At 37.3% G+C, this 25,332-nt stretch overlaps 1 protein-coding gene across 2 annotated transcripts in view; it reads right to left on the bottom strand.

Annotated features, from left to right (window-relative positions):
- LOC150082237 (uncharacterized) overlaps positions 1–25,332 on the bottom strand; it is a 142,506-nt gene that overhangs the window by 111,044 nt on the left and 6,130 nt on the right. For both annotated transcript variants that reach the window (XM_090379195.1, XM_090379194.1), the window contains exon 2: positions 11,136–11,907. In XM_090379195.1, the coding sequence (XP_090235321.1) occupies positions 11,136–11,907 (772 nt within the window). The remainder of the gene's footprint in view (positions 1–11,135; positions 11,908–25,332) is intronic.

The raw sequence follows: 25,332 nt of genomic DNA on the forward strand, positions 1-25,332 counted from the left end.
GAAAGCATGAAATCATGCCAAGACAGTGAATTAAACTTAAATGGAATGAAAGCATTAATGCCCCATCTTTGTGATTCCCACCCTTTAATAAAATTAAAGCGTGAATTCATGCTTTATGATTTACATGAAAGGCAGAAATCAAAAAAAAAGTATGAATTTTCTAATTTAATAATTTCTTTCAATAAAGTGCAATTATGAGTTTCAGGACTTCATGATTTCTGCCTTTCGTGATGTTACAGAATAATTCATATTTTGTTTCTATAAAAGACAGAAATCATGAAGCTTCCAAAATCATGCTTTAATTCTGTGAAAACTAGAAAGTAAAATTCTCCCGAACACTGTATTTACAATCTTTCAAGAATCGAAGCTTGATTTGTTTCGCAGAAAGCATGATTTTAGAAAGTGAATGATTTGTTTCCTAGGAGTAAAACATGCTTTTACAATCTTCATGATTCATATGTTTCATAGAATCAACGTATGAAATCCTAAGAAGCCTTCGAAATTTCGTTTTAATTGTACAAAATTACAGAATTTATACCTTTCATGATTTTTTCCTTATGAAAATCACAAAGGTCGTGCAGTCTTGCATGATTATTTCCTTATCTGGAAATAACGAAGCTCGTAAAAGTCATGCATGATTTTCTACTTACATGGAAATTACAAAGCTTGTGAATTCATACTTTAATTCTATGAAAGATCCTGCATTTTTGGAATTCCTGCCTATTATCGAAATCGAAGTTATAAATCAATTAATAATAATTTTAGGAGAGAGAGAGAGAGATCATAAAGCTTGCGCAGTAATGCTTTAATGCTACAAAACACGAATCATGGAAATTCATGACTTTTATATCTCATTTTGAAAATCGGTTTTCTCGACTTAATCGCTTGTTCAGTATCGATTATTAGTCACTAGTTTGTATAAACCTCCCTAGAGGGCACTGAAGATGCATCATCAACGTATGGACTGTTAATAAAGAGGGGTCAAGCAGGCCATTGATACAGTATACAACGGTGAAAATATGCCAACAAAACTAACTGTGAAATACATTCATGGAAAAACCTCTCGTATAAACCTATTGACCCTGCAGATATCGGACAAGTAGGGGTCGCATAGTTGCTGATATGACTGTTGACAGTCTACACGGTAACTGTTATCTGTCAAGAGTGCTGTTGATTCGCATGACAACCCCCGGACTATGTAAAGTCTCAAACTCTGCAGTTCGCTGCATCAATGGCGCCTAGCCAGAAAACAGCTGTGATGGAGTGATTATCCCTGTCTTACACCTGTTATCAGCAAAAACCTTGGGCGGGGAAAGGGGATGAAGAGCGGAGATGGTAGCTTGGCTCTTCAGGAATAGCAGCAGCAGGCAGTTGGAATGATAAGGACAGTCTATCCATCTTAAACTTTAAACATCTTGTTTTAGTGTCTCCTGCAAAGAACACAAACAAAAAACATTCCCACGTTTCGCAATTTCCCGTTGCAAATGAACCAGGAAATGAACAAAAATTGTGCTCAATAGAGGGCGCTGTAAGAGGAACACGCCAATATTGAATTCTACGTGAAATTTTATAATTGTGAATTTCGTGATATTAGCACGTGCTCTATTTCACTTCCATTAGACGGCGCTGCAGTAGCAACATGCCAAAATTGATTTCTACATGAAATTTTATAATTGTGTATTTCGGTATACTACCACACGTGCTGTGTTTCATTTCCGTTAGACGGCGCTGCAGTAGCAACACGCCAATGAATTCTACATGAAATTTTATAATTGTGAATCTCGCGATATTAGCACGTGCTGCATTTCATTTCCGTTAGACGGCGCTGTAGTAGCAATCCTACATGAAATTTATAATTGTGAATTTCACAATATTAGCACGTGCTGTATTTCATTTCCGTTAGGCGGCACTGCAGTAGCAACACCAATGAATTCTACATGAAATTTTACAATTGTGAATTTTGGGATATTAGCACGTGCTGTATTTCATTTCCGTTAGACGGCGCTGCTGTAGGAACACATAATACTGTAGTTTTGACACGATATTATAATATAACGTGATTTTCAAGGAAGATTGCCAATGTACTTTTAAAAGTTGGTTATAAAAACTATATTATGCTATACTTTTAAATTTCTAATCGGAAGTATAGAAATATTTGTAATTAAAATGATCGGACGGTACAGTTTTGTGCACTGCTGAGTGACCAGGGGTTGGTCACTCAGCAGTGTCACGATTTCGCAATACAACGGCCTTAATTGTAAAATGGACAGTGCTGACACCTGGCGATTGTTACGTTCCTACCATCGTCGATACACACGGCACGTTCTAAAACGTGAAGCTCCAGTCCCTGCCGGGGATAAAATATAGGGAGCAAAGCACGGCTGGGGGTAATTAGGGTAATTCTGCAGACCACTGAGGCAAACCAACCCGCACATTATAAATCAAGGCCCCGACATTAGAATCAGTAGAGACTGGCAGTTGCAAGGAAATCATACATGTCACGAATGGCAGCGACCTCTGTTTGGATCCTTCGTGACATTAGGCTCATCAGGATTAGGTTTATTTATTTACGTCTCTCTCTCTCTCTCTCTCTCTCTCTCTCTCTCTCTCTCTCTCTCTCATCTATCTATCTATAAACTTTTCTCCCAAATATTTCAGTATTGACAGCTGCATTTAACGGAAAATCTTTCCAGCAGTGGTGTATCTGGATATTATCCGGATGGCTAGAATGCAAATGAATTGATATACAGTACTTTGATGGTTACCGTATTTTTCAGTTTATAAGATGCGCATTTTATTATAAAAACATACCCCTAAAATTATAGTGTACTAAAGAACGATAATTCAAGGTCAAGTACGGAAATATATAGAGTTATTCCGCGGTCACATTAAAACACAAACTGAAATGCGCTCTGGTAAAAAAAAAAAAAGAAAGAAAGAAAGAAAGAACCATAGTAACACAGTTAAAATTAACTCATAACAAAGTATGTTTCGTATATCGAGTAATATCTACAACTTTTCTTTAAAGTTTAAAATAGCCTTCTTTTCAAGGTTGTCTTATACATCGAAAGATACGGTATTTCATTCATAAGCTTAAATTCTACAAAGAACAAATGCTATTAATGCACAGCCACGGAAGATAGATGAATAAAACCATTACTACTAGGATTTAGCTGTAAATCAGCAACAGTGCGAGCTAGTTTATGAAAAATCTACCTTTGAGGCCACTTTCATTGCATTACAGGAAGGTTTATTACAGACATGTGGCGACCTCTCTGATCCTCGTATGAAAAACTTTTTTTTTTTTTCATTTTCATTATGTACCATAATTGAAAAGCTTTTCTGACAGTGGCTAAGAACTACACACCCCCTTAATGAAAACAGACAAACTCAATTATTGCGTTTTTCTTTCTTTTTTTATTTTTTTTTAACTCGAACAATTGGAGACTCGAGCGCTCGCTAATAATGAAATAGCAGACGACAAGGACATTTATGAGTTTGCACGCGCGTACACAGACTCCTTTCTCTTCATTCCACTCTCCCATGAAAATGCAATTTGAACCGCCACGTGACATTAAAAAAAAAGAAAATCTCCTTCGCAATAAAATACGTACACTGACTTTCCAAATTATTAGAAACGCGTTCAAGTGAGGCTTCGTCGATCTGTTGATAGCAAAACTCCGTGCCGTCACGACTTCGATCATTAATATCGTGGAATAAAATTTTAAATCACTTTTTGAAGTATCCGCGCCACTGAATGGAGTTTCGAATTACGTATTTTGGTGTAGTATGACTCGGCACCGGCAGAACGAGGGCGGTCGTGCTAATCAGCCGTTTATTGTTCGAAATGTGTTCACGATCGAATGAACTTCTTTCGCCTCCCTATTGGTGAGCTGAGCACGTTCGACGCAACTACATCGTTCATTTCTTCCCTAAACGTCATCTTCGGTGGCATCTAAGATTTCTAAAGACCTTCTAAGGTTTAAGTCCCACCTTGTGTAGGCGATATCCGAACTGGTTTACAAAATCCTCTTATTTCGGTACAGGTGTGTCCCCGACCCTAATGCAGAATGAATGGAGTGAGTTCCAGGCTCGCGTGACTCGTGAGTCAATTACCGATTTTCAAGAATCTTCGTCGGGTGGTCGGTAATCGGTTTACGACCAGTATTTCTTATCCCTTCCTCCCTCCCCCGTACCAGTGTTTGCTAATAATAGAGTGTCGTTTCCTTGTTGTTGATGTTCTGGGCCTCATCCCGGAAAAGTCTAAGAAATATAAAGTTGACTAATCTGTAGATGTATGGGGAGTGAGAAACATCAGTCGGTGATACAAATCCACGACAACTTCGGGGGAGGTGTGGGGGGATTTTGTACATACATCATGGGGCAGGCCTGATGATTTCAGGAGATACGATAAAACAACACAGAAAGAGAAAGTATTATTATTAGCATTATAGTGGCTAAATGATGCGAGAAGGCGATTTTTTCTGCATGTGTCAAAAAAAATTTTTTTCTGCATGTGTCAAACTATCAACCTCGACTACTGTGGTAGGCGATTCCCAGAGAGAGAGAGAGAGAGAGAGAGAGAAAAGGAGAAATACAAAACAAAAAAGAGAGGGACAGAAAAATAAAATGGAGACAGAGAGAGAAAATGGAGAAAAAAGAGATAGAAAGAGAGCGGTAGAGTGAGAGAGAAACAGACAGAGAAAGAGACAATGTACCGAGAGAGAAATAGAAGGGGAGAGAGAGAGAGAGGGATAGAAAAAGAGAGAGGGGGAATAGAAAAAGAAAACATGAGAGAGGGATAGAAAAAAAATAGGAGAAAGGAATAGAAAAGAGAGATAGAGGAAACAGACAGTGAAAGAGGGAATATGGAGAGAAAGGGAGATGGACAGAGAAAGAGAAAAACAGAAAGAGAGAGAAAATAAGGAGAAAAATACCGAGAGAATGGAGAAAGAAAGAAAAACACGTTGAGACAAAAAGAAAGAAAAACAATACGTTGAGAAATAAAATGAAGAGAAAGCGTTAGAGAAAAGAAAAAAGCGATAGAATGAGACAGAAAGAGAATGAAGAGAAAGAGAGGACAGAGAAAAAGACAAAATTGAGAGAAAAAAGACGCAGTGAGAAAGAGAACGCAATGTAGCGAGAGAAAGAGAAGAGAGAAAAGGAGAGAGACCGATATAGTGAGAGAGAAAAGGAAAGAGAGAGGGAGGAACTGAGTGAGAGGAGAACAGAGATAAAGAGAGAAATAGACAGAGAACGAGACACAATGGAGAGAGAGAAAAAGAGGGGAACAGAAAAATAAAATGGAGACAGAGAGGGACAGAAAAAGAGAGGAAAAGTGGAAATGGCAGAGAGGGAGAGAAAGAAACAGCCAGAGAAAGAAAATGAGGGAGATTGGAGAGAAAAAGACAGATATATATATATATATATATATATATATATATATATAGAGAGAGAGAGAGAGAGAATGGAGGAAGAAAAGAGTGAAAGAAAGTGGAAAGAAAGCGTTAGGAAGAAGGAAAGAGCGATAGAGTGAGAGAGAGAAAGAGAATGGGGAGGAAAAGATACCGATAAAACGATGAAAAAAAGGAAAAATACAGAGAGAGAGAGAGAGAGAAGCAGCGAGAGGAAAACTGAGAGAGAGAGAGAGAGACAGAGACAAAGAAAAAGACGAGATGGAGAGAGAAAAATACAGAGAGGGAGAAAAGAAGAGAGCGAGGCAAATAGCGAGAAAGAGCGATACATCGAGAAATAAAACTGAAAGGAACAGACACACAGATAGAAAAGGAGAGAAAATGGAAGAAAAGAGAGAGAGAGAGAGAGAGTAAGAGCGTTACAGCGAGAAAGAAAATATTAAAAGGAAGAAAGGTACAGTGGGAAAGAGATAGGCAAAGGGAGAAAATAGAAAGAGCGATACACTGAGAAAGAAAATGATTAGAGAGAAAGAGAGAAAAGATGATAGAACGACAAAAATGGAGTACATCTGTTTGAATAGTGGCAAAGAAGTCAATTGTATAATCTGTGATTGAATTTAACCTCATTTGCATATTAAATACGCGACAGCAATCAGAAAAACGCTAATTCTAGGACAATATAAAAGGGGAGACTGACATGGGTTGAGTCAGCCGCATATTGAGTAATTCTTTTGGCCATCGAGGTGGTGGTGGCTAAGATTTTGTGAGAATTTTTGATATGGAGGAAGGAAACAGTTTAGAAAAGATTACAGTCGAAATTGAAAATTCAAGTTTAAAAAAAAAAATCCAGATGTTTTTTCCACCAGTATCAAAAAAAAAACAAAAAACTTAAAGCTTATCGGTTTTTCATGCCTGATCGTTCATGTGCCATCATTATATCTCAGTTAACGCTTACAAAAACGCAGCCTGTCACAGGCAATTTGCTTATAGTTAACTTGTTTCCCTATGTTGTGTTTCCCTGTCTTGTTTCCCTAGGCTGTGTTGGCAAACTGCTTTTCCGATGATGCTCACCATTGGAATAATAATAATATACGTAGTCAATAACTGTTCTGGAATGTGCGCTTAGTAAATTTATGTTGGAAAGAGTGTAGACAGGTATTTTCTTCATCGGGATGAGTTGTTTTATGGTGCAAATGAACGCATTTAATTATTTTTTGTTATATTTTATTTATTTAGTGATTATACAACAATGATTTATTTCATGATGAGAAAAAGTGCAAAGAACGCCATACAGCAAAGCACCCTTCACTACAATTTTTATGTTTGCCAGCGTACTCTCGTGAGTAGTAAAGACACAGTAAGAAATAAGGATACGCATGTTCGCGCGTCTGTTATTTCTGTCACTCAGAACCAAATAACAACAAACACGAAGGGTGAAAGGTCCTTGACCGCCTGACAAATGAAAACACGTCTGTGAACTCGATAATGGTGCTTTCATCCTCGCAGCCATACAGCTCTTCACTAACAGGTTACGGGGGTGGTCAAGGTCATGCCCACCGTGAAGGTTGTTGGGAGAGCGGCACTTTGTTTTACATCGAATATTGATCACATGGCCCACGCTCCGAGGGTGACCTGCACACCGACAATTTGCCATGGCGCGAGCTATATTTGGTTCGTCCCCGGTTAGGCATGACCTTGCATCGATACTGCTGGTGTAGGGTAACCCACACGAGGAACTCCTACATCCTGCGACGAAAGCGGATGGTTGGGAAGAAACATTTCTTTCCCACCTACCCCTAAGCATCGAGACAGGTTGATCATAGCCATGCCAGACACACAAACAGGTTCTGATTGCCAAAGTCTTCGGGACGCAATTCGTTATTGAAAGTGTCCCTCACCCCAACAGCCATTTCCTCACCATTCCACCCATGTAAAAAGTGACGTAGTCCACGAGATGCATTGGCTCACTTAAAATGGACAGAATACATTCTTTAGACCGTTGCATACTCTTATTTCAATGAATCCTGAATCTTAAAAGTCAGACAACGAAAGGTACCCGAATAAAACTGGACTAATTATAATAAACAATCTTTTCACCATGAATTCTTCCCAAACAATCCTTTGTATTTATTTATTAGCCCAATAAAAAGACGCGGATTTAAAGTACGGATGTGGGTCAAGAAATTCCTCTCTTCTGGAACACTTGATTATCATTCACCTGACAGGAAGTGAAGGATTCTCAGATTAGAGTGGTGATTAAATCTCGGACCCGGCAATACTGTGTCAACCACTTAACAATTATGTTGTTCAGTACAGATCTTGGCAATGCGCCAACTTCTGGTTACTATGGAACAAGTTACATCTGCACATGACAAAACGAATCATTACATGGAGCCGAACTGCATTATATTTCTGACCAACCACGGTGCATGCCCAGTGGAAGTGACCCGTTTTCTTTTTAATGTATTTGACCACTGTCTACTGAACAGACGTCTCTGGAATGATAGAACAGTTGTCTTTCTCACTTCAGGGGTTAACGTACTTCCAAAACTCTACATTAAAAACTTGTTGGTCGTCAAGATTTCCAGTTTAAAAATCAATATAAGGGGAAAGAAACTGAAATAACTGCAACCCAACCAGAGCGAAGATCAGACTAGATCTAGCGTAATTCATCCCTGCGTCAGCTGTCCTGAGTCCCTACCAAGAGATAGTGATTAATCATAATCGAATAATAAATAATAATCGAAATAATTCGATTTGAATGATATAATTTGAATTTGAATTGTTTGATTATATCATTTGAATGATATAATCAAACGATTTTCCATAAGTGAATGAAATAATCGAATTATTTTCCTTAATTGCACAATTTTCCATGATTGAACGAATCGCTATAATCGCATAATTTTCCATAATCGATTGAATCATTCCAATTATATGGATATAATCGAAATAACCGAATTATTTGTCATAATCGAATTGATCCTTCCAATTATATGAGTATAATCGAAATAATCGAATGATTTGTCATGATCGAATGAATCATAATCGATTGAATCATTCCAATTATATGGATATAATCGAAATAACCGAATGATTTGTCATAATCGAATTGATCCTTCCAATTATATGGGTATAATCGAACGAATTTCAATAATCGAAATAATCGAATGATTTGTCATCATCGAATGAATCATTCCAATTATATGGCTATAATCGATTGAATCATTCCAATTATATGGATATAATCGAAATAACCGAATGATTTGTCATAATCGAATTGATCCAATTATATGAGTATAATCGAAATAATCGAATGATTTGTCATGATCGAATGAATCATTCCAGTTATATGGGTATAATCGAACGAATTTCAATAATCGAAATAATCAAATGATTTGTCATGATCGAATGAATCATTCCAATTATATGGCTATAATCGAAATAATCGAACGAATTTCAATAATCGAAATAACCGAATGATTTGTCATAATCATTCCAATTATATGAATATAATGGAACTAATCGAATGGTTTGTCATGATCGAATGATTTTCCATAATTGAAATAACCGAATGATTTGTCATAATCAAAAGACTTTTCATAATTGAATAAATCATTCAGTTTATATGAGTATAATCGAAATAACCGAATGATTTACTATCACTACCAAGAGATGCTTATTTGTCTCAAAATACTACAGAAAACAGCGACATAAGACCTTTTTGAAATTCTACGTAGAAACACTATTTCTAGATTGCCTCCGGTCATATTGCTTCAAATAGTATTTCTTAAACTGGGGTCAATGAACTACGGATTCATAGAAGCAGGGCAATCTTTTCCATTAGGCACTGTGCCTAGAGTCTACGAAAAATATAATTCATATAAAATTCAATGATTTTATTACACCAATAAAATTCTATAGTTTTTTCTTAAACACAGATTTCTTAAGATAAATTCTTTCTTTGGGTTTCTCTGTTATTAAAATCATTAACATCATCATCAAAATTCGGATATTGTGAATAAAGTTAGTGCTGGAAAAACAAAAAAATTAGATTTAACGCAAGAGTATTTTAATATTTTTGATATAATGCAGTGAGGCTTCAGAATAGAGTACCTAGGGCTTATGAACACCAAAAGAGGATCCTACTAGAAGTAAGAATTAGTTATGTTCGCCTCTCTCTCTTTCATTTCAGTTAGATATTTATCGCAGTGGTTTAAAAACAAGTCTTCTTTTCTCAATTCCAGAAAATGTGATCCACAAGCCGACAGGTCCGATTAATAGTCTTCCTAAAATAACTGACTACTTCAAGTACCTCTTCAGCCTTCGTGAAGGTTACCGTATTTGCCCGACCATAAGACACTTTTTTTTCCTAGAAAATGTTGCCTAAAACGGTCCCTGCGTCTTATGATTCGAAGTATGTGTCTATGCGTCCGCCGATATGAAAAAATAAATAAACAAACAGTAACTTGAAAATTCGAGAATCGTTAATCCCTTCTATAAATCAATGAGTCACCAGTAGAGAGAAAAAACATCTCTTACGGTACTTTTAATTTGTTATAAATTTTTAGTCCTCGCAAGATGAATAAGAGGTAGAAGAGGTTTTTGTAAACTTCAGCTTGAAATTGAAGGCGTTACATTATGCCAACGAACGTGGAAACAGGACTGCTGAAATAAATTTTGGACCTCCTCCTATCATGAAAGTGACACTTGTGAATTTGTACTTCAAATGTACGCATCAAATATTTTTCCCAAAATTCTCCTTCTAAACTCTGAGTCCGGCAAATACGGTAATTTTTCGGATGGTAATCATAGTTCAGTTAAAGGAGATCAACTTTGACCATTTTTATGGTCTTTGGGCTAGACAAAGTTTAAGGGGCTTTTCCCAGCCCCACAGCAAAAAATTTGTAGTCACTGATGAGGTTCTGGATCAGCCAGCAGCCATCCCTATATGATGTTTGAAAGAGTCAATATTCAGCTCATACTTCTCCTTACGTGGAGTTCCACAAGGTTGCTCTACTAGACCGCTCTGATTCACGATTTAAAAAATATATATATATCTGACTGAATGCTTCCATAGACTAGGTTGGGTTGTTTAGAATTTTCCGAGAGGTTGGTATTATATTTGCGCAATACATGTATCCTGAGGTCGCTTCTTTTGCATATGAAAAATCCGCCTATCTGAGAAGGTTGTTGTTGTAGTAGGATTTTAGGAGCATCAGCAACTAAGGCCATATTGCTCCGTGTATACTGTCTCTAAATTTCGTGTGTTCTGAGGTCGATTTTCTGGATGAAAAACCTGAGTTTTCGGGAGAAAAAATTGCTACTCTCGCCTGAGAGCGACTAACTCAACCAGGTTGTAAAAAAGATCCATAAAAATTCCTCACATCATCGACGGGACTCGAACTCAGGTCTTTTCCATCCCGTGTGGGGAGGACGGCGATTCTACTAACTGTGCTACCCACGAGGGCACAGAGATTATCAGGAAATCATGACACCCCACAAACCCACTTTCGATTATAAATCGATTACCTAAGAGTGTTCCAAAGAACTTTATAAAAACTTGAGCGATAAAAGGCTTTTAAATTACTTTCGTTATCATTCACGCCTTAATTACAATGGATCAACTTAAGTACATTGGTGCGAATAAGTTCACAGAGATGCACAACCTTTTATAGTGATAGAGCTACATTGCAAACACATTTGTTTTCAATATATTACCTTTAGGACGAAGTCAACTTCTTCCTGCACAGTTTCCAAACGGCTCCTTGCAGAGTGGGATGGACTGCTTTGGTACAAATCGATGAACAATTCCTCATTTTTATCTCTGATGGATTCTGAAGATGGACTTTCTTCTGTAGGACTGCTGACGCAATTCGAATCACAAGAGCTGACGTCCGTAATACTTGCAGATGCTGGACATTGAAACAAACTTTCAGGGTGGGCTGCTGCTTCTTGATCCTCGGACTCGTTTTTAATTTCAGGTGGACTGTCTGGAAACTTTTTCTGAAAATGACTGGTGGGTTTGGGTAGAGGAATCCTCTTGATTCTGGAGCAGTCCGGATGATTGGTGAGATCCTTTTTGGGAGAACCCTTTCCTTCCACAACACATTTGTCTTTCAGTTTTAACCCATCCCTATTTCCAGATGGGATGCAAGTCAGCTTGGACACATAGCTTCCGGCCAACTCACTCTGTGGTCCCGCAAATTCCTTCCGGATATTTCCAAGGGACTCTGGCAATTTCTTGTTTTCTGAAGAAACATTTCGTTTTTCGATGTTTTGTGTTTTCTTCGGTGATGCCAAAGATTTGCAGTCTTTGATCTCTCTCTTTTCCACCGTTCCCGCATCTTTCGAACAGGGTGAAGTCTTCTGATCTTGATCCTGTGGTCGGCGACTATCTCTGGAGAGGCGTGATGGCGAAACCACCCTGCTTGTAACATCCTCAGGTTTTGGTTCTTCTCTGTGAGCTTTGGATTTCTTGTCGCTGCTATGCCTACAAGAAAATATACATTTATTTTAATTGGAAGAAGTACCAGGCAATTATTTTAACTGATTCAAGAAGTCGCTTATATCAACAAGACTGTTTATCAAGATCCTACTGATAAATTATGAGGGTGATTTTAAAACAACTAATTTGCAGTTAGTATCATTCTATATATCAGTCCTAAAAGAATTTATATACAGAATGTAGACAATCATACATTGGATTTTGTACTTTTCCAGCATTCGTGAACTTGCATCTCCGAAATGCATCGTTCGTCACTTGTAACTTTGAACCCTGACCTCTTCAAAGAAATGTCTGAAGAGGTCAGGGTTCAAGTCCAGTCAGAGACTAGAGAAATTCTTGAAAGTCCTTCAGTTAGGACTGCAGTTATCTTATATCAGGAGGAAGCAGTGTGGTTTTCTCTTGAGTTATTCCAGGTTTTCAGCCTGTCAACATGCATATCGGACTGTACAAATACAATATACGATAAACTCGGCATACTACAATGACTAGTGCACTATGACCAAAGGTAATCGATGGATGGCTAAATGCAATGTATCTTTTATTGTCCTAAACATGAAAATCAGCAGGTGCAAGGTGAGCACTGTGTGGTGGTATCTCAAAGTTTTAAATATTAAATTCATTCCACTGTTGGTTTAGTCAGAATTTATTATCTAGAGGGGAGGAGACATAAATCTTCCCCATCCTTCGAAATTTTCAAAGACTTGTAATTTCCATTTTCTCAAACTGCACGCCACCAGAGTTATAAGAACGACTATATTTCTCCTACTATTGAATTAAATTCTTCCCTCCTCATTCGAATCAATATTTCATATATTTATGAATACGTATAACAGCAGGTTGAACTGTATCAGGTTTGGTTGCTTCAGTCGGTCAACCATGGCAATGTTCATCCGCTACACTTGACCGATCATTTTTGAACAGTTCACCTCACTTATATGAGTACACGCTTTACGATAATATACAACTGTCACCATATGTACACAGGTCTAAGTTGAATTTAACTTTGATTTTAATCGATTAATCTTACAGAATAAAAATCGAGCATTTTGCTGTTCAACTTCATTGGAAAGAGTGGCTGCCATATTGAAAAGTGACTATCAACACCAGTACCAACTTTCCATTATGAAGTTAAAAGCACATATTAGGACACAATAATAAGTTTATATATTAATTATAATACACAATAGGTAGTCCAGGATACACAATAAATATATTCTAAAACAGGTCTATGTAGCCTTCATAGAAGATTGGGATTGTTTTGAACTAGTAGTTAGGTTTTAGGAGGATCAGAAACTAAGGCCATATTGCTTCTTGTATATTGTATATAAATTGCGTGGGAGATTTTCTGTTTTCTGGACGAAAAACAAGTTTCCGGGAGGAAAAAACCACGATGTCCTCACCTGAGACCGACTATATCAACCACGTTGTGAAAAAGGCCCATAAAAATTTCTCCCATCATCGACGCGATTCAAATTTAGGTCTTTTCCATCCGGTGTGGAGTGTACAGCAATTCTGCCAACTGTGTTACCCAAACGGGCTTTGAACTAGTAGCCAGAAAATTCAGGTCACCAGAGTGCTGTGAGGCCGGGTTAAAATTTTAATCTAACCATCCTTGTATATGTCTAGGCCATTCAGAATTTGGACTTAGGCAACTAAGGTTATGAGGCAAATACACTGTGTTAAACTGCGCATATTCTGTGATTGATTTTCCTGTTGGGTAGGATGAAAAACTTGAGATCCGGTGAGGTGAATCCATGCAACACTAGCCCGAATAACTCGATTCATTTTTTTTTTTTTAATTCAACCCGTGGGAATCTATGTTAAAACGGAAAAGGGTTGATCTTCGTATTAAGCAAAAACTTCAATTGATCAAAAACGTGAAGAAGATACTGCTTCACAAGGAGTGCCACTTTGGCTGGCAAGATGATCATTTAAAATTTACGTAGTAACATTCCCAGGAGAGAAAACGAAAAGAAGAGTCGACCTTCTTCCTTTTGCAAAAAACCGAATCTCCTCACGATACTTTCATAAATATGAATATACACTACCCTACTATTAATATCCGGAACACCCCTCCGTGGATGAGGAAACAGGTACTATGCATGCAACAGGTCACAGAACCTGCTATAAATATGCACCTGGGTTTTGAACAGACAATTGCAAAAGTGATCATGCAAGATGACACGTTCAACAGAATTACCTCAATAGTTCAACATTGATCACCTCAACAAATGCTAGACGATTAACATTGTGTAAGGAGCGCGAATCCTGGACTGTAGAGCAGTGGAAAACAGTCCTGTGGACAGACGAGTCGAGGTTCGCACTCTACTAGTCTGATGGCAGTTCCTGGGTATGGCGAATGCCAGGGTAACAGTTCCTTCCTGATTGTATCCTCCCAACAATGAAGTTTGGTGGAGGCAGTGTCATGGTATGGGGCTCCTTTCATGGTTTGGCTTGGGCCCATTAGTCGTTATCGACAAAACCATGAATGCTGTGCAATACCAGGACAGCCTGGACAATTATGAACTTCCAACATTATGGCAATACTTCGGGGAAGGTCCATACCTGTATCAGCCAGACAACGCGCCATGCCATACTGCTCGGGTCGTAACAGAGTGGTTTGAGGACTTCGATTGGCCACCCCAGAGTGCTGATCTGAATCCAATCGAGCATCTTTGGGATGTATTGGCTCGCCGGGTACGTGCACGTCGAGATCGCCCAAAGAACAAGGCCGAACTGGTGGCTGCGTTAAAGGCCGAGTGGACGAACATATCACCTGACATTTATAAAAAAGCTCGTTGAAAGTATGCCGCGATTATTGAAGGCCGTCATAAAAACAAAAGGTGTCAGCACAAAATATTAAATGACACAATAAAAGCTCTTTTTTTGTCTAAAGACAGGGGTGTCCGGATATTAATGGTAGGGCAGTGTATGTATGCAAAATGTAAATAAATTTACATTTTGTTACATTTAGGAAATTTTGAGGATTATCCAGGTTTTCGATTATAGTGTCAAATTTATTTCCGGACCATTACGGATAATCGAGAGTCTGTTGTAATTACTACGTACCGAGTTCGACCACCAAATATAAATAAAAACCACGAAATTCCTCGTTAAAAACCTTTGGAATACAAAAATTGGATATCTTTTAATTCTTCGCTCTTTCTTCAAAGAAACAGTTAATTCCAGATAACCATAGGTCCATTTTGGACGAGCCTGAATTGAGTCTTCCAATTCATCTCACAAGAAGGGGACTCTATGATGGACATTGTTCCAATATCATTATCTACAAACAACAGGTACACAATCGAAGGGGTGTTCTGGTACTTTTAGTAGGATAGAGTATACGTGAATACTGTTTTTAAAAATCAGACTTTTGGCTGTTGACAAAAAAAAAAAAAAAAAAAAAAAAAAGAGTATATAACCCGTCTCAATTATAATTTAATTATAAAAAAAGAAAAGAAAAAACCCTGTAAACGTATTTGAAATGATCCATTGTTGAACTGTCATTTAAAATAGCAACGTGAAGGTCTGAAATCATGGTCCAGAAAATGAATGGCTTTAACATTTAATTAATAGCTAATAACACGGCTAATGATCGCCAAGAAATTTATTATTGCTATGATAACATTGAGAATGCTAATGCCAAAGGAAGGGTTGTGCTTATTCAACAACATAATTGCTTATTTATCATTGAGTTCAAGGATCTTCTTAATCACCAGTTTTTCCTAATAGCGTACTAAACACAATTGTCGTTAGAGGGCGCAGCAGTAAACTCCGAGCGTCACTTTTTGTGTCGCTTGTATTGCTAGTCGAGCAACAAACACAGTGACGACAGGATTTTCGCCGAGCAGACTCCTAAATCGCACGCGAGCAAGGTTATCACCCTCTAACAGTCCGAACTGGATGAGTCATCTCATAGGACCACCCTATCTCCACGTGCCCATTTTTGGCGTACCGCAGCCTGTCCGCGGGATGCTAACTCTACAGCCCGCAGGAACGCCAATGTTCCACCTGCCTCATCTACAGTTTCACTGCAGGCGTTTCTAGTGAACGGAAGTACAATTTCTCCCTTTATTTTTGCTCTTGTGGTTCCATTTGTGTGTACGGTAACCATAGCAACGTCAGTGTAACTATGGTAATATTCGCGTAATCATAGTAACGTCAGTGTAACCATAGTAACATTATTGTAAACATAGCAACACTAGAATAATTACGGTACATTTCGGTTACCATAGCAACCGGAGTAGCATCTTTGCGCTATTTTTTTTTTTTTAATGATATAAAAAAATTCCAATTATTTTTGGTAGAGTATTAAACGAACATTTTTAGGGGCGCTTTTATACTTTTTTTTTACTAACTCCCTACTACTATTAATACTACTACAACCCTCCCATTGCTTTATTATTTGAATTTTTGACTTCATTTTTTACTGTTTTTAAACATCTGATTCATATTTTGACTAGATATCTTAACCCATCCATCATCTCTTACACATTCCCGCAGAGATATTATTATTAGGGATGCGTGTTTGAAAATAATAATAAAAAATGAGCAAAAGGAACGAAGAGAAAAATGCAGGAATTTTCCAAGCTTTACTGAATCATAAAAAGTGCGCATAAAAGCGAAAGTTTAGAAAATCAACAAAGAACTCATGAAATAAATCTCAGCAGGAAAGTTTTAACAGGAAATGCTATAGTTTTTTTTTATGAGCTTCAAACACCCGAAGAAAGAAAAATGCTAAACATTCCCCCCGAGAGCAGAAGAATTTGGATGCCACCTTCCACTCCCGTACTATTCGGTGACAGTACTGCGAAAATAAATAATTTTACAACCATCCCTTCTTCTACACGGAACAGAGTCTAGAGCTGTTGGGTCTTAGTAATAAGGCATAAGATGGCACAAATGAAGTAATAAAAATGAAAAATAGACAGATTAGCACAGAAATAGTAATAGGCATAACGCGTAACCTTGAGAAATATTTGTCCAATGACAGCAAGCCATCGGCTTGATGTTTTATATAATGACCTAAGTTGCGATGATCAATAAAAATTTATCTTTACTAGCTACAACAGTGTTAGGCGAGTTTGGGGACTGATTCTAGCCCCCAACAGCTCATTTTAACTGATCCAACCTGAAAACGCTGCAGTTTCCTAGATGATATTTCTCATGGTGGACTTAGCTTTCAACAATGCGAGGCGAAAGTCTCTTGCATGTCAAAACGAAACAAAATAAATAAAATGGTGAATCTGAAACTCATAAAAATGAATCCTAATGAAAGAAGAAATCGGGAAAGAAATAACGAAACTCTTTTCGTTATAATGACCTCGGCTAGAGTGACTAAAGGAATCCATATTACCAGACATAAAAGCTTGTTACAGTTTTTATATTGGCGTCCTTTACTGAGACTACTTTGGTTATAAAGACTTGGGATCCTTTACTAAGACTACTTTGGTTATAAAGACTTGGGGTCCTTTACTGAGACTGAAATTACAATTCTTGGGTACATCTCAAGGATTTTTGGTTATAAAGACTTCGGTTAAACTAACAGAATGGGGAAATCATGTGCAAGAGCATGCAAGATGATATAAAAATGGAAATATTTTGACACTGATTAACACTTTCAAAATGGCTACCTTCTGAGACTGAACAGCGAAGTATCATTTGAATTTGGTTTTCATCCAACTCGATACATCATTATATATTCAATCTCTGATAAAAATTAAGCCGGCTATTGGACAACTCGTGTCATAGTGGTGTTGACAAACTCCTCAATAGATCCAGTTTGGATTCATCTGGATAGCTTTACGCCATATGGATCACAAAGCGGCTGAACTGATCATCCTTATTTTAACAAATTCTAGAACCGATTTGTCCTTGAGGAAACTGGGCGTCTCACATGGTGATTAGGACACTGTGGCAAATCTTGGTCCTATGCTTTGTACGCTGTGGTTCTGTAATCGTAAACCTCTTTGGGTCAAGACAAAGAACTTAGAAGGTCAATTGATTCAGTTTTGAGTTGGAATTAACTAAGATTTGATCTGGAAGAGGATTATAACTGTTTGAACGGAAGATACGATACACAGAAGCGGAGAGAGATAGGTTCTTATGGTGTTAGAGGGGACATGATACAACCTAACATTTAAAAGTCTGATCTTCTCGTCTTTGCAAGTTCATGATGCTGCTAATCCCACACAGCTTTGATTGGTCTTTTAGTGGTATTCGTCCTTGGGAGGTAGTATTGTATGATAATATTAACAGTAATGTACGGATTTTGTTGTGTGACAGTAAATAAACCTAATGGTAACTTCATTTTGAGCTAGTATAGTGACTATATCCAAGAAGCCCTGATCTGAAATATGAAACACCTTCTGTGTTTCATATTTTTAATCAGCTTAAAGAACACATTTTTGGGGGTGGAGGAGAGAAATTCAAGGCTGATGTGATGCAGAAGTAATGTTTTAATGAATGAACAGACTTTTTAATATTCTTGGCTCTGCTTAATCGCATTATCGTAAACAAAGCGATATAATTGCTTTAACTGTAAAGCTCTGCATTGTCTTTAAAGTTATTCAGAATCTCAGAAAATTGTCTCTCTTGAACCATATGAATCCATTACATCTCTTATAATACTCCAGTCTTGTCCTTCGACTGCTGCACCATTATAACATCCCTTTAGAGCAATAGCAGCTTTACTTTGGGATGCTCTAGAAGGTGATTATAGGTAAGTGAATGACCAACAGCGCCCCTTCATCTAAAAGCTTCCTTGTTTGCAGTAGTGCTATAATAGCATGTAAAAGCGTCATTATGGCAGCCCACCTTTGCGTCGAATTATCTTTTACCTTTCGGGTAGTCTACATATTAACAGCAAGTTTCTCATTGTCGAGAAAATCCTGCAAGTTCCTTACATACTTGTAGGTGAGCTTTAATTACTGCTAGTCTCAACGTAATCTGTGTACTGAACTCTATAATTACTGCCTATTTACACAACACCACCGTAACGCTGGTTGTTGATCTAATTACCTCGCGTTTCTCTGCTGCTTTAACAAAGGCACGCTAGGTACTCTGTTCTGTATACGGTGACCTCTGACCACATGCAGATTTTCGACTCGTCTAACATGCGCATTAGAATTTTCACTTTTTTTTTTAAAACACATATCAGTTCCAGTTGGATAGATATTGTAGACAAAGTAATTGGCTTCTGTCTTGGAGCCTCCTGACAAGCTAGCACGATCCTTTTATACGAATCAAATCCAATATTTCCAGAGAAAATAGAATGTCGCCATCTGTTATGTATTATTTTTCCAAGTATATATATATATATATATATATTTTTTTTTTTTTTAAATAATTTTTCTGAGCATAACAGCGATTCGTTTTTATTTTATATCGGAGTTTAATATATATATAACGTAAACTGCAGCCATTATCAACCCACTGCAGGATGGAAGCCTCCTCAACAATTCATGCTGAAGGAAATGGACCATAATCTGCCACAGGTTGGCAGATCGACCGCATTTAGCAGTCAGGGGCTTGAACCCCGATCTACTCAAAGAACGTGTGCTACTGCACTCCCGCTCCTGACCATTCGGCTAATCAGACCTTCTATATCAAAAAAAAAAAAAAAAAAAAAAAAAATTGGGGCGATGTTCATTTTTCCTATGAAACATGATTTATGGTAGAGCTTTTATGATTTAACATTGATTCACGCTAAAATTCTTGCCCAGTTGGTATAATCACCGTCCTCTTCACATTAGTTGGTAAAGACCTGAATTCGAATCCCATCAATGACGTGAGGAATTTTTATGGGTTTTTTACGTGTCTGAGTTAGTCCCAGGCGAGGGTAATATGGTTTTTCTCGATGAAATTCCGATTTTTTGTCCAGCAAACAGCAAATCGCCACAGAACACACGCAATTTATAGACATATATATGGCGCAATATGGCCTAAGTTGTTAATGCGCCTAAAACCCTGCAACAACAACAGCCAAAAACGGTAAATAAAAACGCTAAGCGTTTCATTTATCCTACCCATGGAATAAAAGAAACAAATGGTGGGGCACAATAAAGGGTAATGTCGTCATCATACAGTTCTCAATTTTCTTAGGTCTCTTCTCTAAAGGTACAACACGAATATTCACTATTTGAAAACAAACACATAAAAACTCAAATGATACATCAAAATATAAATTAAAACCGCATTTTCAATGGATCAAATTTGAAGTTCCGTCAATATTACGTATTTTAAAAAACAATTAAGTTTAAATTTAATTTTTAATGAATACAAAGTGCAGTTTAAGTTTCTAAGTCAGAAATCAACACTGCAGGAAAGTAGCAATGATTTTTGTTGTTGTTGTTGCAGGGTTTTAGGAGCAACAGCGACTAAGGCCATATTGCTCCGTGTATATATATTGTATGTGAATTGAGTGTGTTCTGAGGTCGATTTTCTATTTGCTGAACGAAAAACCCGACTTTCCGGGAGAATAAACCATGTTACCCTTGCCTGAGGCTAATTAACTCAGCCACGCTGTGAAAAAGGCCCATAAAATTCCTCCATAATCGACGGGAGTCGAACTTAGGTCTTTTCCACATGGTGTGGGGAGGACGGCGATCCTATCAACTGTGCTCTTCGCACAGTTGATCCTGCGAAGAGTAGCAGCAGGGGCGTATTCAGGGGTGGGCAGAGGGCCATTGCCCACCCCTAAATTTTTGGTTAAGGGGTGGGCTTAACCAAAACTTTGAAATTAAAGAAAAAGACGCAGGAGGCGTTCTAAAAAAAATTCATAAGCCTGGTCGCCATGCCCCCCCCCCACCTCACGATGATACCTGGATACACCACTGAGAAGCAGTGATGTCTTTTGGTTTGTCCATTGAACCTTGTACGGAGGAAGAATCATTTAATCTCTCACTGACTGATGTACGTCTTCTATTTCTGATTTCGACCATGTTGTTGCTTTTCCTTCTTCTTAGAAAGCCGACTTTATGGCAGTCACCTATTTCATTTTTGATTGCAATCACTTCTTCGGATATAAAAAAAATGGAAATATTGGCACTGATAATCATTTTCAAAATAGCATAATCCCTCATCAACCCACTGTTTGGAATAGGATCGTGACTTCAGAAAGTAGTTAAGCTATTTGCCACTGGAGCACTACCTCTCTGCCTTTGATTTCAAAAAATCCCCACAACAGATGACTTTTGTAATGCATCAAATATAACTGGAGATTAAAATTTCAGAGTACACATTTTGAAAAACATAAGATATTTAGAAAGATTTTTTTTTTTTCTGTTTATTTCTGGAAGAAATAGTTTTACATGCATTATGATTAAAATAAGGATCCAATATAAAACTCTCGTAGTAAATCTTTATTGCAAACGTTCCAGTGTGACATTTATCAGAAGAGAATGATTGTCCATTCTAACTGTTAAAGAAACTCTGAATCATACACACAAGGAAGATTTGAAGTCAACTAAAAGTTACCCCTAACTTCGCTAAGAATTTTAGAAGGTTTAGGATACAAGATTTATATTCCAAAATTGTGTCACGCTCTCAATGGGGATGATCCAGATTTGAGACTTGAATTTGCAGAAACGGTTCTCCAGATGTGTGAAAATAATGAAAATTTTCCCAACGAAATCCTGTGGTCTGATAAGGCGATCTACAACTTTACTGGACACGGTACGCGAACTAAAGAGGGTAGCATGGTATTTTATCCCGGAAATTTGGGTTTTTCGTCCAGCAAACAGAAAATTGGCCTCACTACACACTATACACGGAGCATTATAGCGTTAGTCGCGGATGCTCCTAAAACACAACAAGAACTCACGTGCTGTTGTTTGGTGCTGTGAAGAACTGTTAGGCCTTTTTCCCCCAATGGAAATGTGGTTTCAAATAGCTATTTATCAGTGTTACAAGAGTTTGTAATCCAAAAATTAAAGGAAATGACCTCTTTTTCGTGAAAGATAGTGCTTTTGCGCATTGTTCTCAGAAGTCAGGAAATTTATAAATGAAAAATTAGCAAAGAAGTGGATCTACCATCGTAGACCTTTCGAACGGCCACTCAGGTCATCATATTTAAACCACAGATTTATTTCTGTGGGCCATTTAAAAGACCATTAAAGTTAAAGAAACTTCGAATTGTAGAGAACCCGAAAATAGAGATAACTGAAAGAAATCACTAAAAACTGACCATGTATTATGTTCGAATGTTTGCAAAAGTGCACCAAAACGATTTCTGTCATGCATCGAGACTGAAGAACTCCATTTTGAAGTATAACAAGCATTTCTATGTCACCATCAAAAAAAAATTATGGGGTTTTATTATAATAATAATATAGTTTTCTATAAATATTTTTTTTTACAAAAAGTATACCCTCACTTTTGGTGCACCTTGTGCAATCATTACTACATAATAGAAGGAGGCCACTATTATCTAGTTTTTTCTTATCTACCTTTTTTTTTGTTGTTGTTGTTTGTTTGTTTTGTTTTTAGGCCAGCGCAGCAAAAGCCTCTGGCTTCTTTGCACTGTATGGCTACTATTACTATAAACGTGGAAATTACCGGTTCCAATGGTAGCGCCCTCTATTCCTTAGTTGCTATTGCATATTCTTATCTTATTTGTAAGATTTCCAGCATCTGAAAGAGAGCAAAAACTGTCAGTTAGCGGACAAGGGCCTCCTTGTCATGACCTGTTCTTCCTCCAGGCGCACAAGGCTGCCAGACAGCTCGGGAGACCCATCCTGCTCCGAGTTTATGGTTAAAGAGCGATTTGTCTTGTCCAAGTGATTTCCCAGTTTACAACACGCTTACTTCGTACACATGGAAACTGCTGTGTGTCTGCGCGCACGTTGAGGGAAAGGACAGATTCCGAAACTACATACGCCTTTTTTTTTTTTTTTTCTTTTTTTTTTAAACTGCTCGCGCACTTCGCGTTCGATGTTTTTGTTGCATACGTGAAAAAGGTCGTAAGTGGAAGCCATGTCCGGATCTCTTATCGGCTCGTGGTGGACTAATTAGCACCGTGAGCTGTAATTGGTGCCTGGCTTGTTGGGTCGGTGCACTGAACCAGGTCCACGACATCAGGAAATGTGGGGAGGGACAGTATATTAAATAGTAGACCTTCCCTTCATCAGAGTGCACGTGCCGAAAGAAAGAAAAATGTTCTTTCCAAAACAAAAAAATCGAATCAACAATTCAAAGCAAACCATTGACCTTTTTTGATTATGCATTTCCATTCCCCCACCCGCATAACGCTTTTTTTTTTCTTTTTTTTTTTTTGTTTTAGTCTTAACCTCCCCACACCTCTATTGTCAGACAACACCATTATCATTCAACAAAGAGCGAATTCCTAACTCCTCTAGTGCATCGCCCCTCTCTTCTCCACCAGTAATGACTGTGCACTTGTTGCTATGAATCTTTCAAGGACATCCTCCAGGTGTGCTCTAATAGGGCCAACACAAGGTCGGCCTGTAGGTCATGAAAGAAATCCGGTGCCTTTTTTTCCCCTTACTAAGTCGTCACTAGAGGCAATGCAAAACGTCTTAGCTGTTCCTTGATAGATAGTGAGCAATCGGGAGTTTAGTAGGGCAAAAAATATATACAGTATATAATAATAAATAAATGATATATTTAAATGCATAAATACCAGTTATTTTTAATAAATAATTTACCAGGTCTAAATTTTCCTATAGTAATGCTGGTGTATGAACGATTTTTTTTTAGAAACCTGGCATTCCTAGCATTACTCATAAATTTCTCTTCAAGGGTCCAGTAACTTAAAAGAAGACCATTAGGGAGAAGCTGTCAGCATACCCTTACCACAGCTTGATGGATGATACAAAGGATCAAATAAAGTTCTCAGTAACAAACACTCTACTGTTGCCGAAAACATGTGGCCCGGTATGCCAGCCTGGATTTTTTAAGCAGTTAAAAAGGATATTTGCAGAGGATAATATATCCTACCTTTTCAGAATTCGTAGTTTCAGGTGTATATAAACCATTAATAATTTTTTTTTTTTTGTCTTTTGAATTTGGAAAAGTTTCTTTAATAAAATGTTTTATACGATTGTGGCTGTAATCCCAGTATTGTCGAGAATCACTGAGTGCCATCTATTGGGACATGAGGAAAGTATAAATTTTTTGATATATTTTATCCACTCGTGTAGACATCTTAGAATTTATGCTAATTTATTTCTGTTTTTCAACAAGTTATATAAATATAATAAATATAAAAAAGTAAAATTCCGATGTTTAATAATCACAATGAAAAGTATTTAAGAACTACAGAAATATTTTTTCCATAAATGTAAATGCTAAACACATTACTTGCAGTATCAACATGGATTTTATATTATATTTCAATAAAAATTAAGGTAAGTAAAACATACTTTTCTACCTTATCGCAAAAGTAATTTTTGCATTTGTAGATCTTTAGATTCTTTGCAGCTTTCTTTGCATTTAGAGAAACCAGGCCATTACGGATTTGTCATAAAGTTCAAAAAACATAACGCTATCAAGAATTTCAGAAACTTAACTTAATACAACCACGGGAATTCGCCATAATGACATAAGCCATAAGATTCTAAAAAAGAACAGTCCCTCTGGTGGCCACTGAATAACGTTTATTAACATTAAAAATAAATAAAATTCTAAATATTACTTTTTCTTTTATTATTATTAAATTGTTTAATATTTAATTTAATATTATTTAAATAACTGCTTATAATTTAAAATGATTAAAATTTTAAATATATTCAATAATTAATTTTTACGTAAATAATTAAATATTAATAAATTTAAACAAATAAAATATTATTAATAATAAAATTCCGAATATTATTAACATTTCGGAGATTTAATATTTACTATTTATTTGAGGGTTAATGAAATGGAAGTTAATTATTAATTCGATTAAGTTTCTCCTTAGTTTGTAAAATGTAAGAGCGTTTCAAATCTTGGCAAAGTCACTAGATTTTCAGACAATGTACAAATTCAAAAGTCATAAACTTCTTTCTGTTTCTTGTTGAATATCAAATACGACTAGCTGATTAGAATAAGGGACTGCTGTGTTCTTTTCCAAAGACGAACGCGAGCTAGAAGTTCGTTGACTGTAGATCCTATCAACTAATGAAATGTTTTCTACCTGCAGTCGAGCCCGATAAAGACTTTTAACTGTTCTAATCGACATGCAAATCTTGTTTGCTGGGATCTGCGCACATCATATTTACGTAGCTACACCAATAGGGTAAAACTGGGCGAGCCTCCGCCGTTTTTCCAGCAGCGGTACCAATTTTAACAATGCCGTCTGACAACTAGGGGGTCATGCAATGCATGTTCAGGTGACCTGTGGTCCCAGACTGACAATACAAAACTCTCTACCGTAGGGAGCCCACAGCTGAAGGTCACAGTGTG

This window comes from Mastigoproctus giganteus, chromosome 8 (assembly GCF_048544385.1).
Source record: "Mastigoproctus giganteus isolate SK-2022 chromosome 8, ASM4854438v1, whole genome shotgun sequence".
NCBI lineage: Eukaryota > Metazoa > Arthropoda > Arachnida > Uropygi > Thelyphonidae > Mastigoproctus > Mastigoproctus giganteus.